General features: G+C 38.6%; 2 protein-coding genes across 14 annotated transcripts; one reads left to right on the top strand and one right to left on the bottom strand.

The window, feature by feature from the left end:
• Positions 266-3,409, top strand: LOC18787423 (cilia- and flagella-associated protein 20). Its single transcript, XM_007220354.2, has 6 exons — positions 266-459; positions 840-914; positions 1,008-1,039; positions 1,737-1,978; positions 2,787-3,023; positions 3,124-3,409. Exons 2-6 carry the CDS (start codon positions 862-864, stop codon positions 3,130-3,132), a joined length of 573 nt encoding a protein of 190 aa, XP_007220416.1. The 5' UTR covers positions 266-459; positions 840-861; the 3' UTR covers positions 3,133-3,409.
• On the bottom strand, positions 4,276-11,386 carry LOC18787400 (putative disease resistance RPP13-like protein 1). 13 transcript variants are annotated; one of them, XM_020558257.1, is made up of 6 exons: positions 7,281-11,386; positions 6,217-7,224; positions 6,052-6,109; positions 5,116-5,922; positions 4,852-4,962; positions 4,276-4,698 (listed from the first exon to the last, which is right to left on the bottom strand). In XM_020558257.1, exon 1 carries the CDS (start codon positions 11,212-11,214, stop codon positions 7,360-7,362), a length of 3,855 nt encoding a protein of 1,284 aa, XP_020413846.1. In that variant the 5' UTR covers positions 11,215-11,386; the 3' UTR covers positions 4,276-4,698; positions 4,852-4,962; positions 5,116-5,922; positions 6,052-6,109; positions 6,217-7,224; positions 7,281-7,359. The 13 variants fall into 13 exon arrangements, with proteins under 13 accessions (XP_020413846.1, XP_020413850.1, XP_020413848.1 ...); XM_020558261.1 differs by lacking the exon at positions 4,852-4,962 and having other exon boundaries at positions 6,217-6,473; positions 6,624-7,224; XM_020558259.1 differs by lacking the exon at positions 4,852-4,962 and having other exon boundaries at positions 6,217-6,470; positions 6,624-7,224.

Raw genomic sequence — 11,742 nt, 5'->3', positions numbered from 1 at the left:
AAAGACAAAAGGTGTTTCAACCATTTCTACTTGCTGATTGCCGCTGGTCTTGGCTTTGGCAGTCAGATGCACAGGACTTGCATATCCATTCCTTTTATTGTGTAGGGCTAGTTTTGTCATTATTAAATTTTGATGGACCGGTTTAGGAGAGAGAGATATTTAGGGGAGTTTTCTAACATTTCCTGAATAAAAATTACCCCCAAAAAAAAAAACAAACAAAATCTAATTTGGCCTAATGCACAAAATACGCAAGACAATATTTACCAAAACAAAAGCACACGCGCGGGACAATTAGGGCTTGCAGAGTGAGAGAGTGAGAGAGAGACAGAGAGAGAGAGAGAGAGAGAGAGAGAGAGAGACAGATTGGGAGAGGGGAATCGCAATTGGTCTATCAGGTTGGGGCTTTGAGAAGCTTAAGGCCTGCAATTGGCGTTGTGGTTGAAACGACTCTTTCCTGGGGTAAGTATATTTGTGTGTCTGTCTGTCTGTGAGCTAAAAGTACAGACATTTGGGGAATTTGATCAAATTCCTTGTCTCGGCCAAACGTGATATTCAAAATCTATGGAGTTGAACAGATGGTTACCGTTCTTATCTTGTTACTATAGTTTCCCCTTCCATAATTCGTGATGATATAATCTAGGGTTCTACACATCTGCTAGTTTCAAGGATAACTGGGATTTATATTCAGCCATTGATAGAATACTTGAATTTAAAACGTTAAGATTTTTTTTCTTTTTGTTTGTAGATTAGGTGCTTCCAATTCCAATGAAACAAAAAACCAGAAGGAAAAGAAATGTTAAGTCTAGTTATAGCTTACAATGGTTGTGCTTTCATTGCAGCTCGATTTAGGAAGAAGTAAAAATGTTCAAGAACACATTTCAATCCGGATTTCTGTCAATTCTATACAGCCTTGGGTATGCCGTCTTTGTCTCTTGTGTTTGAGTATCTTTTGTTATCCTTGCACTTGTAACTTTGATGTTAAGCTGTGCATTCTTTTAAATATGTAGGAGCAAACCGTTGCAGATTTGGGATAAAGAAGGTGAGTGGTTTTGGCTTTGGAAATGTAAAACCTGTTGATGAAATTTTGAGATGCTTGTTAAACTCAACTTATTTCAAATATCAATGTAAGATGCAATTCTGACAATTCAGTGTTGTTTATGCCTTTTACATATTTTTTCCCAAATGTCGTCTGAATTAAATAAGTGCCTGTAGCTTCTACAAATCTAAATAGTTTGAAGTGGTAGCACAAGGACGAAATTGGTTGTATGCTTTTTTATAGTTTAATACGTGGAGGTGCCCAGTCATGGTTCAGTACTGTCTTATTCTTTGCAATCCATCCCCCTTTATTTCATCCTTGTCATACAACATCCATGTTAACCCACCATGTCTTTTTGTTAAGATTGGTGACTGATGAGCATCTAATCTGCTGATAGACGCATTAGCTAAAAGACTTGGTAATCTCTAATGGATGGATCCCTTCGCACTGCGATATACCATTAAATTTTAGGGTCTCTTTAGGTCTGTTCATGACATAGTAAATAATGAGGCACTCGCATGTTGGAAAGTTTGTAGATTTGATGTTTATATTGGATGGGGCATTGCTTGATGCTAGAGTGGAAATAACTATTTTTCTACTTCAGACTGTAGTATAAGGCGGATGCCTTTAAGATGTTGACATGATGATGGAATGACTTAGTGACTGGTTGAATTTTCTATGTTTTTCTTTTGTTGAGCAGTTGTCGACGGCCATATTAAAAGACCACAGGATGAAGACATACAGTCCAATGTCCTTGAAATAATTGGTACGAACATCCAGTCCACATACATTACTTGCCCAGCAGACCCAACAGCTACACTTGGTATAAAACTTCCATTCCTGGTTATGATTGTAAAGAATCTGAAGAAGTATTTCACATTTGAGATTCAAGTTCTGGATGACAAGAACGTCAGGAGACGTTTTCGAGCTTCCAATTTTCAAGTGTGTTAGTTTGCCCATGTTTATTGATGTTTATCAATTGCATAATGGTTGTTTTTCTTGTTCTCTTTTCTTTTCCTTTCCGTTGTTATTTCAGGGCATGTTCAGGTAAGTAATGAAGGCTGCTGCATATGTTTTTCTCAAAGATGTATCTATTTCACTAGCAAGTCTAAGCTTTTTTTGTTGTCTTTGAAGATCTATGTAGTGTAAAATTGGTCATATTTCATGCCGACTTTTTTGTAAGTTTTTCTGGCTGCATTATGAACATATTAACTATGCCTGATGTCTTGCATTTGTTGGACATGTATATACTTGAGGGAAAAATCATGTACCAAGGTTAAGTCCAAGGTTGTAGAGGAATCTGGCTTCTAGATATGCCATTGGCAGCTTCAGGAATCAGGAGAAAAAGAATTCATTGATGTTGACCGGAGATTGCCTACTATTTTGAGTCGAGCAGTGCAGGATGCAAAACTCATTGACCACTCCAGTAGATTGTTGCTTAATGATTCATAGTTTAGAATGTTGTTATTCTGTTTTCTGAGTTTTATCAGTGAACATGGTGTCTTCTGCAAATGCCAGATAAATTGGACTCGTAGGAGTTTTGAGAAATCAGCTAACGTTTACTGAACTTTAATTACAATAATCTTTTATGTGCAATATTGTTTAGATGCCATGTACCTGACCCTGACGACTTTATGTTTGGAGTGTTGATGTTTTGACTGCTAAAGAATACTGGAAGTGATCGTACTGCTGTAGAAGTATCAAAGTGATAAAAGATACAAGGATTTATTTATTTATTTATGTGTTGTAGGCTGTAACTCGAGTGAAGCCATACATCTGCACCATGCCACTGAGGATGGATGAGGGCTGGAATCAAATCCAGTTTAATCTAGCCGATTTTACCAGGAGAGCCTATGGAACAAACTATGTGGAGACATTGCGAGTTCAGGTTCATGCGAATTGCCGCCTGAGGAGGATATATTTCTCTGACCGCTTGTACTCCGAAGAGGAACTTCCGCCTGAGTTTAAGTTGTACCTTCCAATGCAGGTAAAGATAGATCCGATCTCTTAATGAAAACAATTATGCTTCTGTACCTTCTCGTTTCATGTCCACTCTCTCACATGCTAATAATGTATTTGCTGCACAGAAAGCATGACATGATGTAACAAAGGAGGGATCAAACCCATTGGAGCTGGATTTTGAGTGTTCAGACGGCAATCTTTGCTAGTGCCAGTTTTATAAAAATTAGAAAGGAAAAAAAAACTCAGTTGTACTAGAGCATGTTTTAATGTCTGTCACACATAGTAAAAATATGTACGAACTCTATTTGTGGAGACTGGAGAGTAATGTGTCGGGATCAGAATGCATCTGAGCATGAAGTATAACTAAATGCAATATTTTTTGGATTAATCCTTCCAGTATGTCTTTCCCTTGACCCCTCTTCCTGTATATCTTCCCCCCACCCCCCATCTGTAATTATGGTGATTGTTGATTGCTTGGCAGAAACTGGACTTCTGCTGCGGTTAAATGATGCATTTCCCCGACAATGGAGTTTAGTTTCTATGATCTTTCAAATGTTCGTCCGAAAGACAAAAGAAATTCAAAACTCTGTTTGGTTGTCAATTTTGACACAAATCCATGTACTATGAGTGTTAAGATTTAAGGACCGTTTCTTGGCCCACTGCTAGCAATATTAATATTGCCCCAAAACTTAACCATCTGTTTAGCAATATTGATATTATCCACAACTTAACAACCTGTTTAGCAGATGTGAGATTTTATACAAAAAACTTCGATGATATTAGTAGTGAAACTATTTATTATATTTTATATTTTATTTAGTTATGTTTCCGATGAGAGACTTGTATTCTTCGACACTGAGTGTTTGTGAAGTACATTTACCATTAATTATGTCGACAAAGGAATCTGATACTTTGCTCTCAATTTTTTTGGTCGGAATGCATTGCTCTCAATTATAACGTTCCAATTGATGGTATGGAGATCAATCTAAGAACACAGATTTGCTTAAATTGGAAAAGAAAATGACTGATTTCACCTCTACAAGATCAATCTAAGAACAGAGATTGCTTATTCTCAGACATGTCATCTCCTTTCAATCCAAGTACTCTCATCTCTTACATTTGCAAACAAGAGCTTCGAGAACGGGCTCGAACAAGAAATAACATCCATTTCACCATTAAACATCCCTGTCTTGACCCGAGCTTCGCTCCCAGAAATCAAGAACCAGGCTAGAAAAACAGGTTAACTGCTTCTAATTGATACTTTGGTTTAAAAGAAAAAAAGAAAAGAGACAAGTTTTATTAAAAACATTAAAGGGTACAGCGACAGAAGACAAGGTACCATGGCTAACATACATGCAGTCCCTGGGAAAGTCCAAAGACTAATAAATGGCAACAATATGAATGATAAATATCATGCTCACATCTTCTAGAAGATAAAAACAATAATATAGTGTCACTTTTATCTCACAACTTAAGCTCACAGGTTATCCATAGGCATTGAATACAATTTAAACTAGCTCAAATGAGACTTAAATACATTTTTTTAAGGAAATTGTCAATTGAGATATTCCAGCCAGCTGAACCTTTCCGTTGCTAGCAAACCAAAAGGCTATATACAATGGTAAACCCTCTTCTGGAAATGAAGACGACACGTAAAGAAACATAGCAAGGGAAAAGCTCTCCAAGAGAAGGTTGCTATCCTGCAAAAAGACTACTAATTATTCAGCATTTGAGACTTGAATAGGATATGAGTTGTGATAAATTGAGCAACCTCAATGACAAATAAAGTAAACAGAAGGAGAATTTTCTGAGAAAAATAACAATAGAAATCAGACTGTGTTTGTGTTACGCACAAATTGTTATAAGAGATGTCCTGAAGAACAGAAACCATGATCTGGGAAGAACATTCAATCAATATGCTATGCTTTGCTGGCAACTGTAAAATTTATTGATTGGATGCACAACTGATGGCAAATCAACAAATTAGGGGTAATTCAACGAATTTGCGGACATAAAAATAGTTTAAAACTATTTCGGTTACAAAAAAGGAATATATATTTCGGTTTTTGTATTCCATTAGAAGAAAACCAGTAAAGCCAGTTATTTGAAGTACAAACCTGAGTTTGGTCTGAGAGTTGAGAGTTGATGGTGAAATATAGAAAAGTAGTACTTTGTCTCTCCAGGGCAAGGAATGTGAGAGATGTTGTCCCAATCTTGTCCCGTCTTATTCTCATATCTTTTCGCCAGGGCAGAACACATTACTCTCCGAAGAGAAGAAAGAGACGGCGGCAAACCCTCTTTTGGCAGGTCACACTCCCTAATATATAAGTGAGGTGTTGAAGTTGCAGAAATTCGAGACTTGTACAGCTTCCAATTTGTAGGCATTGAAGAGAAGTGAGGTGTCTTAAGTCCCTTCTGTCCAAAGATTTCAGACTTGTAATTTCGTTGATGCCTAGTGTGAAGGGTGGTAGGAGCAGCTGTTCCTTGAGCAACATCTCCAAGATATCATCACTTGCTCTTCCTCCAATATAAAATTCTTCAAGGGAGACAAGTTGTTGCAAACCCCAGTGCTCTCTCACCAGAACCCTCAGTCTCTCACAATTCTGAATGCTAAAATGTTGGAGGTTGGGAAGCAAACCCCTTTCTGCAAATGACACAAGATTTGGAAGACCATCTATCCTCAACTCTCGAAGGGCTGTGAGGGTGTGAATGCGTTCAGGCAATGACTTCAAATTGTTGCATTCAATGATTATAAGCTGCTTCAAGTTTGGAAACACACCAAATTTGGACACTCTCCCTGGTTAATATGTATACTTTTCATTATGTATCGAAGAAATTGTATTCATACTTATTTGATCACGGTTAGATGACTGCACAGTTTTCAATTTGAATCATTGGATCACGCTGCGGAGTTGGTTCAGACTCTGAACAAGTAGCTAGCACCATATTAATTTACTAACTAATTAGCGTTTGGAGTGTACATATAATTATATATAATACATAATCTGTCATTTACATAAACCAAATTTCGCAAGAGTAAAACACTACAATACCTGATTTTCTCGTACTTGATGCGCAGCACCCTTTGTTTTCAACACCATGGTCAGCAAACTGCAATGATGTGAGGCTCAGTAAATTAAATTAAAACTATGCGTTAACAAAGTTTCCACAACCAGTTGTAACATACTCTAGAAAATAATTGACGATGGATTTCGTACCTCTCTGCAGAGCCTTTGATCCTACAAAATAATTGAAACTTAGCCACTTATAAGAAGCATTTCCATCCTCCAGTAGAAAATTTCGAACAGAAAAATGTTCACGAATCTTTTTTGTTAACCCATCAATTTTCCCTTGCACTTGAGATCTCTAGAGAAGTCTATTGACTCAGCAGACGGTTGAAGGCTGATTTTCAGTCTCAAATGATGATGTCTTGAGCCATGCGATGTATGAACATGCTTGGTCTGCTCTGCTCCTACTGGTCCAAATTGGAATCAGCAAATTAATAATAATACGAATTTTATTTTTATTTTTTTTGGGTGATAATAGGATTCTAAATGAACCATAGAATAATGCTGACAAATTAATCTATATAGACAGTTACAATTGTTTATAGAAAAGGCGTTACCCCGAATTATACAGCTAACCTAACCTTGTTCAACTCCAGTCTCAACTTTAACTGCTGAAGGGCATATTTAGGCAAGCAACCGACAGAAATGAAGCGAAGAACAAGAAGTGACAATACGCAGACAAAATAATCTATATCTCAATGGAGTGTTCAAATACGATAAATAACCAGTGGCATCCACAGACAAAACAATCTATCTCAAGCACAAAGTTGATGACAAACCTCTTTGCAGAGCATTGATGACACCACACATTGCAACTTAGCCACTTATAAGAGGCACTTCCAGTCTTCAACAAGAAAAAATGTTCAAGACTCTTTGTACACATCAATTCATTAATTTTCGCACTTCAGATACTAGAAAAACTCATTGGCTCAGAAGACAATTCAAGGGCCATTTTCTGTCTGAAATGCTGATGACATGAAGCATGCAGTGTATGTTGCTTGGTCTGATCCTGCCCATCCAGATTTGGAATTAAAAAAATTTGATGGTAATAAGATCCTAAAAGAATCTGTGATTACACCATCAGCTTGAACTCTGAAATCATGCATGGTTGTCTACACAAGTTGCTTTGACCTCCGAACATGGGAAAATTTCTCAAGTCTGCAAGTATACATACAACATCTTCAGTCTCATAAGGAATGATTTGAAGTACATACCTGACTTTGTTTTCAGAGTTGAGAGTGAAATATCCAAAAACAGTACTTCGTCTGTGTGAGAGAGTTTTGAGAGCTCATATCATATGGTGACGTCATCATTTATCCTGATGCAAGGAATGTGAGATATCTTGGCCCAATCTTCTCCAGCCTTATTCTGATACCTTTTCTCCAGGGCAGAACATTGGGAGATTCTCAGGAAAGAAAGAGATGGCGGCAAACCCTCTTCTGGCAGGAATTGGATACTGTCACACCCACTAATATGTAGGCTTTGAAGAGAAGTGAGGTGTCCAAGTCCCTTACCATCCAAAGATTTCATACTTGAAAGTCCCCAGATGCGGAGAGTGCGAAGAGTAGTAGGGAGCAGCTGTTCCATAAGCAACGTCTCCAAGATATCCCCACTTCCCCTACCACCAATGCTAATTTCTTCAAGGGAGACAAGTCCTTGCAAACCCCAGTACTCTCCCACTGATGAAGGCCTCAGTCTCTCACAATTCTCAAGGCGAAAAACTCGGAGATTGGGAGGCAAACCCCCATCTTCTGCAAACGACTCAAGATTTGGAAGACCGCTTATCCCCAAATGTCGAAGGCCTGTGAGGGTGTGAATGCGTTCGGGCAATGACTGCAAATTCTCGCATTCACGGACTGTAAAATCATTCAAGTTGGGAGCGGGCAATTCTCCCTGGGGAAAACACACCAACTTTGGACAGCCTGTGATATACAAAGTTCTGAGATGACTGAGATTCTCAACAACTCCTTCTTCAACGGAAAGGAATTCCAGATTCTCACACTCCCAAATGTAAAGCGACGTCAATTTGGGAAAAAAGCCTAACGGAAAGGACCTCATTGATTCACAGCTATAATATATCTGCAAATTGTCAAGCGAGGTCAACTTGGCCATCATCTCATGAGGTAAGAATTCTAATCTCCTACAATTGACTATCTCAAGTGATGTCAACGTAGTGGGTAGACCATCTTCAGGGAACGACAACAGGTTTGGACAATCACAGAGACTCAAGTGTTGAAGACGATTATGGTTGGGCAACATTATCTCTGGGAATGATAACAGACCTGTTTCGTGGATTAACAATTTTTCAAGAGATTTGTAGGAGTCCATTTTAAGACTAGAAGTACTAGTAGTGGTGGCCCTTTGATCATGTAAAACCCCACACCCAGACACCCAAAGCTTCTTCAAGCAAGGCAGATGACAAGCCAAGGGCAAGCTTCCTCTAAGCTTCGGACAATCTTTTAGAAACAGCTCCTGGAGACGAGGAAAGTCTGGACCATATTCACCTCCACTTCCACTTGGTACCCATTCCTCCCACTCTGCCATTTCCCCAAACTGCAGCTTCTCCAGAGATTGAAATGGCTGAATTGGAGAACCTTCATTTCTTCCATAGAACTCAACACCAATCGTCTTAACAAGTTTCATCCTTTTTATTATGAGCTTCTTGAGAGCAGGTAGCCGCCCAATTGGTGGCATCAACCAACAGTAACTACAATCTTTGAGACGCAGGACTTGTATGTTAGAGAAGGACGAGTCTCCTAACCAATTAGGGAATTGGGTTCCACCATAGGATCTAATGGTTAGTTTCTCCAAATTCACGCAAGGTTGGAGCTTGTCAAGTACATCTTTCTCCTTTAGGGAATCATCTGCATCCTCATCACTCCATTCCAACTCTAACTCTTTTAGATCTTTCTTATCCTTCAAATTGCCTTGCAAGGCATCCCTAGCATCAACTACATTTTGCAGTTTCAATATTGCAAGCTTTCCTCGAAGTTGTGGCAGCTCCCTCAATTCTCCAATGCTCGTCCCAGTAGATTTCCCGACTACAAAAGCAGCCAATGTTCTCAAACTTTTAAGTCTACCCATTTGCACTGGCATCTCTACAATCTTAGTTCCACTGACATCAAGATGATGCAAATTAATCAATTTTCTCATATCTACAGGCAATTTAGTAAGAGACTTGCAACCTGTTAACATTAATTTCTGTAAATTTATCAATTTTCTCATATTTGTAGGCAACTCGACGAGAGAGGAACAATGTGACAATAGTAACGTCTGCAAATTGTAAAGACCGCAAAGAACATCAGGTAACCTTTCAAGTGCAGTATAGGAGAGATCCAAGTATCGCAAGTGAATGAGATTTTCAATAGAATCAGGTAATACAGTGACATTCTTATAATGTGACAATGATAAGACCCGTAAACATCTTAGTGATGGCAACAAAACTTGTAGAACCTGTTTGCTTAGATAACACTTTTCATATGGATTCAAAGAGGTAGGCAAGAAGGTCCGCAAACACTTAGCCCCCTTTAATGGGTCAAATTTATGAGCAACATCAAATTCTTCCCTTGCATATGACAAATGGCGAACTCTTTCTATTTCATGTGATTCCCTCACTTCCAACCTGTAAGAAAATCCCTTAGACATGAACATAGCTAAGTCAATGATGAGATCATGCATTGTGAAACTTGATTTCCCCGATGGTTGAAACAAAGATCGGGATAACAATTCATCAAAATGATCTATAGCAACCTCTTCGAGGCTTTTTCCATGCTCAGCTTGGTGAATTAAACCTTCTCCCATCCAAAGAAAAGCCACATCTTCTATATTGAATTCATAGTCCTTTGGAAAAATTGAACAATAAAGAAAGCATCGTTTTAACTTGGCTGGAAGATAATGGTAACTCAATCCTAGAGCAGGAAGAATATCACTTTTCTCGTAAGGTAACTTCCAAATGCTGCTATTTAATACTCTGTTCCATGCCTCGAAATCTAGTTTGCACCGTAACACACCGCCAAGTGTTTGTGCAGCTAAAGGCAACCCTTTGCACTTGCGTGCAATTTGCTTGCCAATTTCTTCCAAGTTTGGATGTGCACTAGAGTTTTCATTTCCAAAAGCATGTTTTGCAAGTAACAACCAGCAATCTTCATGGGATAATGGTTCCAGGGATTGAATAGGAACATTTTGCATGGATGACGCTACATTTTTGTTCCTTGTTGTTACAATGACTTTACTCCCCCTTGCCCCTGAAGTGAAAGGAGTTTGGAGGCACTTCCAATCAGTATATTTCTCATTCCATATGTCATCCAACACAAATAAAAATTTGCTTCCCTTAAGTTGTTCTCTTAGTTGAACTTGAAGTAAATTCAGATCTGTCGTTTTACAAGGCTTTAAGGTGACTGACTCAAGAAGAGTTTTAGTTACCCTAATAGCATCATAGTCTTCTGAAACACAAGCCCACGCTTTAAGTGTAAAATGTTCTTCCACCTTATGGTCATTGTAAAGCATTCGAGCGAGGGTTGTCTTGCCAACCCCACCCATTCCAACAATGGTAATCACAGACACATCATCCTTACTTGCGTCATCGGATAACAACAATTTTGATAAATTTTCTTTGACTTCATCTCTACCATACACACAAGGTTCATGAACCAAGGAAGTTGTTGGAGTTTTTTGTGAAACCTTCCTCCCAACATCTTCTCTCAGACCAAGAGCAGTTTTCAGCTGTACAAAGTCTTCTAATCTTTGCAACAACTCTTGTATCTTAACATTCATGCTCTGATAAAAATGGTTATGAGAAGTAGATAGGAACTTCCACACCTTATTGGTTAAATTGTTGATTTGACCTTCACCTTCGAGCTTGCATCGCAAAGCTTCATAGTTGATCTCATCCAGTAAGTCCTCCGCATCAAAGACAGCATGCTTGAGCTCGTCAAGCCACTCTCTCACAGCCGGGTTCTCTATTTGCTTCTCCTCTGCATCATTGAGCACTGCGTTCAAGGTCAACAGTGTCACCTTCAGTTTCATGAGGAGATGTTGATCGAGTTTCTTCTGCCGAAATAAGTCGACGAACTCGCGTGAAGTAATTCTGTCACACAACACCTGGATGGAAGCAGAGATAAAAGCCTCTCCGATCAAAGCTCCAGCCATCTCTCTGGTCTGCAAACGATTCAGGTGATGCAAAGCTTGACTTCAAATTGGGTGGGTGGGATTTGTTGGTTGACTTCAAATTGGGTGGGTGGGTGAGACCACACGTCCAATAAAGCAGTATAGTCTGAAACGAAATAAGATTTTTTTGGTCATAAACGATATACAATTAGGTAGGACTTTTTAATTTTTTAATTTTTAAAAGTTTAGAGGGAGATTGGCCACCCTCGTTACCTACCTGCACCAAAACAAACCCACAACCTTGAGCCGAATATTTATTTATATATTTACGTCAAGTTGTGTTATTATATTTTCACAAGCAAGAACCTAAATGGTAGCTAGTGGCGGAGCCACTCCCAGGCTTGGAGTGGCCCTGGCCCCTCTAGATTTTTATATATCCTCTATTATATTATATATAACAGATAGAATTTGTAATAAACAACTTATAATTTAAGTTAAAATTTCCTCTAAAACAAATTAGACATGACTCAATTAGAAATATTTAGCTCTAAACATGTAGTTATTGAATAC

This window comes from Prunus persica, chromosome G2, assembly GCF_000346465.2.
Source record: "Prunus persica cultivar Lovell chromosome G2, Prunus_persica_NCBIv2, whole genome shotgun sequence".
Taxonomy (NCBI): Eukaryota; Viridiplantae; Streptophyta; class Magnoliopsida; order Rosales; family Rosaceae; genus Prunus; species Prunus persica.
This window is presented reverse-complemented; position numbering and strand designations above follow the sequence as displayed.

What these genes read in the sequence shown, in the direction of transcription:
- LOC18787423 (XM_007220354.2), top strand. Translation starts at nt 862, where the DNA reads ATGTTCAAGAACACATTTCAATCCGGATTTCTGTCAATTCTATACAGC. An exon ending in GCAGATTTGGGATAAAGAAG is followed by an intron (nt 1,040 to 1,736) that starts GTGAGTGGTTTT and finishes TTTGTTGAGCAG; the next exon opens with TTGTCGACGGCCATATTAAA. An exon ending in TTCGAGCTTCCAATTTTCAA is followed by an intron (nt 1,979 to 2,786) that starts GTGTGTTAGTTT and finishes TATGTGTTGTAG; the next exon opens with GCTGTAACTCGAGTGAAGCC.
- LOC18787400 (XM_020558265.1), bottom strand. Translation starts at nt 11,214, where the DNA reads ATGGCTGGAGCTTTGATCGGAGAGGCTTTTATCTCTGCTTCCATCCAG.